General features: G+C 33.1%; 1 protein-coding gene across 2 annotated transcripts in view; it reads left to right on the forward strand.

Moving 5' to 3' along the window:
- Positions 1 to 5,716, forward strand: part of RABGAP1L (RAB GTPase activating protein 1-like) — a 680,557-nt gene that overhangs the window by 24,492 nt on the left and 650,349 nt on the right. For both annotated transcript variants that reach the window (XM_010850085.1, XM_010850086.1), the window contains exons 5-6: positions 2,245 to 2,402; positions 4,314 to 4,424. In XM_010850085.1, the coding sequence (XP_010848387.1) occupies positions 2,245 to 2,402; positions 4,314 to 4,424 (269 nt within the window). The remainder of the gene's footprint in view (positions 1 to 2,244; positions 2,403 to 4,313; positions 4,425 to 5,716) is intronic.

The following is a 5,716-nucleotide window of genomic DNA, read 5'->3' on the forward strand; positions in this document are numbered from 1 at the left end:
GCGATGAACATTGGGGTACATGTGTCTCTTTCCCTTCTGGTTTCCTCAGTGTGTATGCCCAGCAGTGGGATTGCTGGATCATAAGGCAGTTCTATTTCCAGTTTTTGAAGGAATCTCCACACTGTTCTCCATAGTGGCTGTACTAGTTTGCATTCCCACCAACAGTGTAAGAGGGTTCCCTTTTCTCCACACCCTCTCCAGCATTTATTATTTGTAGACTTTTGGATCGCAGCCATTCTGACTGGTGTGAAATGGTATCTCATAGTGGTTTTGATTTGCATTTCTCTGATAATGAGTGATGTTGAGCTGAAAAGTTTAAAGTGCCTATTTACACTTTACCTTGTAGGCATATTCTTTAGTGACTTATTTCCAGCATATTCTTTGATTCTGTTGTCCTTAACACTTAAATTATTGTGCTAAGTGAATTAAAGATCCAGTTGAGACTGAACATGTCTGCTTTTGTGTTACCTAATGATTCCTTGCCACTCACCTCAAGCACATTCAACTTAACCTGTGCTGAAACTTAAGCTCCACGTTCATTGTTGTATCCCTTGCCCCTTAAAACAAATACTTAATACACAGAAGACACTAAAAGAATATTTGTTGCATGAATGAGTGGATTTATCATTGGCTTAATTGTATAAAATTTGAAGTATAAAGTTTTTATTCTTTAATTTTACTTTTTATATAAAATAATAATAGCATTAACATTTTACAAGCAGTGTTATACAAATATGATGCTGTTGCTGAAGCTCAACTTTGGGATGACAGGCAGCATTCTTATACAGTTAAAATGTATAAGTCAGTTAATTTAGATAACTATTGATTTGGGCCTGGAAAGGCAGTTAGGATAATCTTTCAGTACTTAGGTGTAAGTGTGGCTGCTGGAAGTTTTTGAAGTTTGTGATGGAGTGTGTGTATGAGAAAAGGTAGGATATAAGAATGTAGCAAAAATAGAAAATTGAGGAAAGACCTCCATACTTTAAGAAGTTCTGTTAATGAGAGTTCTCTTACTTCGAGTGAATTATAAAATATTATAGTCTTAGACTAATACCAAGAATAATTTGAATTCACTTTATCCAAAGTGAAGGGTTTGTTAATATTCAGAGAAGTCTCTTTACTAGTACCTTCCAGTGTGAGATTTTGAAAATGTTACTTTTGTTTAAATCATTCTTATTTCATCTTGTTTTTATTTGTTCAATGCGTGGGTGACCTGAGAGATTTCAAAGGTCTTTTGTGCTTCAAGAATACAAATTTGAGATGATATGGTACTTCTTTTGGAACCAAGGAAGATAATAACCTCTGGAAGATCGTGAGATTTAGAGTGCTCCTCCATATTAGGGGAGGAGAGTAAGTCATTTATAATATATATATGCATATTTATATATCAAGTAATCACCAGGGTGGCTTAATACTAATAAATAAAAACATTTCAGATTCATTCATTTTGTGACACATTTATATAGCAACAGCATTGGGAAACAACACTGGAAGCTCTTTAAATCATGTTGCCATGTTTTGTTTCATTTTGCAAAGAACAGAGTTTATTGTATGGCTCAGGATCTAGCCCTCTGAAGCTGAGGGGAAGTGAAAGGAGAAATTGACAACTTGGGCTAAAACCTCATTTGTGTGTGTTCACCGGGAAGATTTAGATGCCAGCATCAATCTAGTAATTGTCTTAGGATTCATTCTTTGCAATATAGTATCTTATGAGTCCTAGAAACATCTATAAGTACATGCAACTTTGTTTGTGACTTTAAATGTCTTTATTATGCTGTTTATTAAATGCCAGATTGAAAGAAACAAACTACAGTTGACCCTTGAACAGTGTGCTGGGGAGGTGGAGTGTATTAGGGGCACTGACCTTCTGCCCAGTCAAAAATTCATGTGTAATTTATAGTTGGCCCTCCATATTAGTGGTTCCTCCTTATCCACTGTTCCACATCTGCCGATTCAACCCACCATGGGTCATGTAGTACTGTGGTATTTAGTGTTGAAAAAGTGTAAGTAGACCTAGGCACTTTAAACCCGTGTTGTTCAAGGGTCAGCTGTGTGTGTCTGTGTGTGTGTATACACTATATGTTACAAACTCTCTCTCTCTATATATATATTTATGCTTACCCTATATCTACTTTGTCTATTAGGAACATTGTGACCTTGAGAAATTACAGATTCAAAAATTAGAGGTGATCAAAATGCAGTTAAAATCTTTGTCTAATATTATTTCCACTTTTTTTCTTTTAGGTAAGCAGAATTTTATATAGTTTCTGTACAGCTTTCAAACGTTCTTCTAGACAAGTATCTGATGTTAAAGACTCGGTTATTCCTACCCCCGACAGTGATGTGTTTACCTTCAGTGTCTCCTTGGAGGTAAAAGAAGATGATGGAAAAGGAAACTTCAGGTGAGATTATCTGGAAAAAATAAAAATTAGTATTGTGTCTGAAATATAATATTGACTAATATGTAGGTTCCAGAAACTATACACTGTTGTTATAAAGCTTTAGGATGATACAGAAAAACTTCATTGGTGGATGCGTGGTTCACTTTTGTCAGGCTTTTCAGATCGTTTATGTAAATTATTTTCTTGATATTTTAAAATACTGAAAATTAGAATAAAAATTTTTGGTCTTTTCAGCAATAATCACTTTTTAATATTATAAAAATTTAAAAATTATTTTGTCAAAATTATTAAAAATAAATTTTATTTTATCACAATTTTATCAAAAATATTTGATACTAGGGTGTACTTTTTAAACTTCATATTTTATATTGGAGTACAGTTGATTAACAATGCTGTAATAGTTTCAGGTGTACAGCTAATTATCTGTATACAAGTCTCTCTTCTTTTTCAAATTCTTTTTCCATTTAAATTTTTACAGAATATTGAGCAATGTTCCTTGTGCTATACAGTAGGTCCTTGTTGGTTATTTTAAACATAGTATGTACAATCCCTACTACCCCTCCCCCTCCACCTCCAGAGTGTATTTTTTACAGTTATATATACATATATATATATGTAGTTTTTTTACTTTTAACTTCATGATGTAAGAATTTTTCCATTAAAATGTTTTTATTTATTCATTTATTTTAAAATATTTATTTGGTTGCATCATGTGGGATCTTGTCTTACGGGCTCAGTAGTTGCTGTATGTCTGCTCTCTAGTTGTGGCGTGCAGGTTTAATTGCTCCATGGCATGTGGGATCCTAGTTCCCAGACTAGGGATCAAACTTGTGTTCCCTATATTACAAGGTGGGTTTTTAACCACTGGACCACCAGGGAAGTCCCTAAAATATTTTTAATTAGAATTGTTTTTAATAGTTGTCAGTAGTAGTTTGTATGATTTGACCATCATTTAATTATTTCCTTCTGTTGTATATTTGGAATGTTGTTCTTTAGTTCAAAAATAGGCAGATAATAAGAAATAGTTACACTCTTATTGATCACCTATGTGCCTTTACTTTGCCTTTGTTTCTGACAATAATTATTAGGTAGGTATTTTCTCTCTTTTTTTTTAAGTTATAGAAATTGAGACTTAGGCCAAATAAGTTACTGAAAGTATTTTTCCTTTTCAAATAAGACAGCTTATATTACAAACACTTATTGTTTTAATGGACTAATTCTTAAGAATTGTCAGTCTGGCCTAGGTTAGAATTTAACTTGGCCTGATCTATTCCTCTTTGTTCATCTTTTATTTATATTTTCTTGGATTTGTCACAATCATCTAATTCTGGATGTTTAAAAGTAAGCTCTTTTTCTCACTTGTTTTGCCTTGGATTTAACTGTGTTAAAAGCATTCATAACCATATAACCAGCTAAACCAGAAATATAACAGTCTTAAAATTAAATAAACCGTGTTCCCAAATTTGTTAAAATTTAAAACTAAAATTTGAAATGATGTAATTTAAAAAGTTTTGATTTAAAACAAACTTACAGTTACAAGGGGGAAAGTGAGGGGAAATGAATCAATTGGGAGAATTGGGGTTGGCATATACACACTGCTATATGTTAAAAAGACAACTAATTAGAACCTACGGTATAGCAAGCACAAGGCACTCTACTCAGTACTCTGTAATGACCTATATGGGAAAAGAGTCAGGAAAAGAGTGGCTATATGTCTATGTATAACTGACTTACTTGCTGTACACCTGAAACTGATACAACCAAAGTTTGTATTTATTTTGTGTCAAGGTGAAAGTTTTATATATCTTAATAAGGTTGTTAAATACTCTTGTTTCATTCTAACCTTGAAATAGATGACCTTTTTATTGTTTTTAATTGTTGATCATTTCTGTTCTTTTTTGCATTTTTCAGTCCTGTGCCTAAGGATCGAGATAAATTTTATTTCAAATTAAAACAAGGAATAGAGAAGAAGCTTGTGATTACAGTGCAGCAACTTTCTAACAAAGAATTAGCTATTGAAAGGTAAGCAGCTTGCTCCTACATACTATCAAAAACTTGTATTGACATTGCTATTGTTTCAAGAGACATGCTATTGAATCTCTGCTGTATTACTGACTGTGGCTTTTCACCATGTTTCAGTTTCTCCATTTAAAAGTGAGAATGACAATAATAATGTTTTCCCCACTTAAATAAGTTAGATGTAACTGGTTCATTGAAAATCTCAATTGATGGGGGTAAATAAACATGAAATGGCTTTATTTTTTCAGTAGTAACTGTTTCAATCCAATTTGGGCTTTTTCTTGCTCTTCCTTATTTACATATAGGACAGACACCTTCCCTTCTCAATCATTTTTGATTATTAAAAAGTCCATTTATTTACTGAGATTTTAGAATCTTTAAGAAATTTGTGTTTTAAATATATAAACACACCCATACATACATACACATGGGTGTGCATGCATTTCTATATTTATTTCTGTGTTTAATTTTTGTTAGCAGTAGATACAGCAATGTGTTAAACTTTTTATTTGGAAAAAATTTCAATTACAGAAGAGTTAAAACAATAAAACTAGTACAGAGAATACATGTATATTCAGAATCACCTTCTAATAATGTTTTATCCCATTTGCTTTCCAAACATTTTCTCAGCCTATGTCTCAGTCTTTCCTTCCCTATACACACTCATAGACACACACACACACACACACACACACCCACCCCACACCAAAAAACATGATTGTTTTTCTGAACAATTGAAGAGTGGGTTGTATATACCATGATGCTTTTTCCCTATCTACTTCATTAGGAAATGTGTCTTTCCCAGGAAAACTACGGGTAGGGCTTTCTCTTATGTAACCACATTACATGTATCATCTTCAGTAAACTTATTTTCCATACAATACTTTTTATCTAATCTTCTATTTGATTTTGCCAGTGAACCCAGTAATGTCCTTTCCCACCCATCCAGTTTGGGATTCACATTAGGGTCAGATACTTTGTTTAGCTGCCATATGTCTTTAGGTTTCTTTAATTTTGAAAGATTTCCAGTCTGTCTTAAAACATGGACATTATTGAAGAATACATCTCTTTTCACTCTTTTTAATATGACACTGCTCAGTTTGGATTTATCTAATATTTCCTCATGATTAGATGCAGATAATTTATTGCTGCATAGATGATTTCTCTCCTTCACAGTGTATCACATGTGGAGGCTCTTGATAACCATCTGTCCCTTTCTGGTGATGGTAATTTTTGATTTCCAGCCAAAATGTCTGATTTCTCCACTGTAATTCTGCCCCCCCCCACCCCCCCGC

Source organism: Bison bison, unplaced genomic scaffold (genome assembly GCF_000754665.1).
Source record: "Bison bison bison isolate TAMUID 2011002044 unplaced genomic scaffold, Bison_UMD1.0 scf7180017864289, whole genome shotgun sequence".
Lineage (NCBI taxonomy): Eukaryota > Metazoa > Chordata > Mammalia > Artiodactyla > Bovidae > Bison > Bison bison.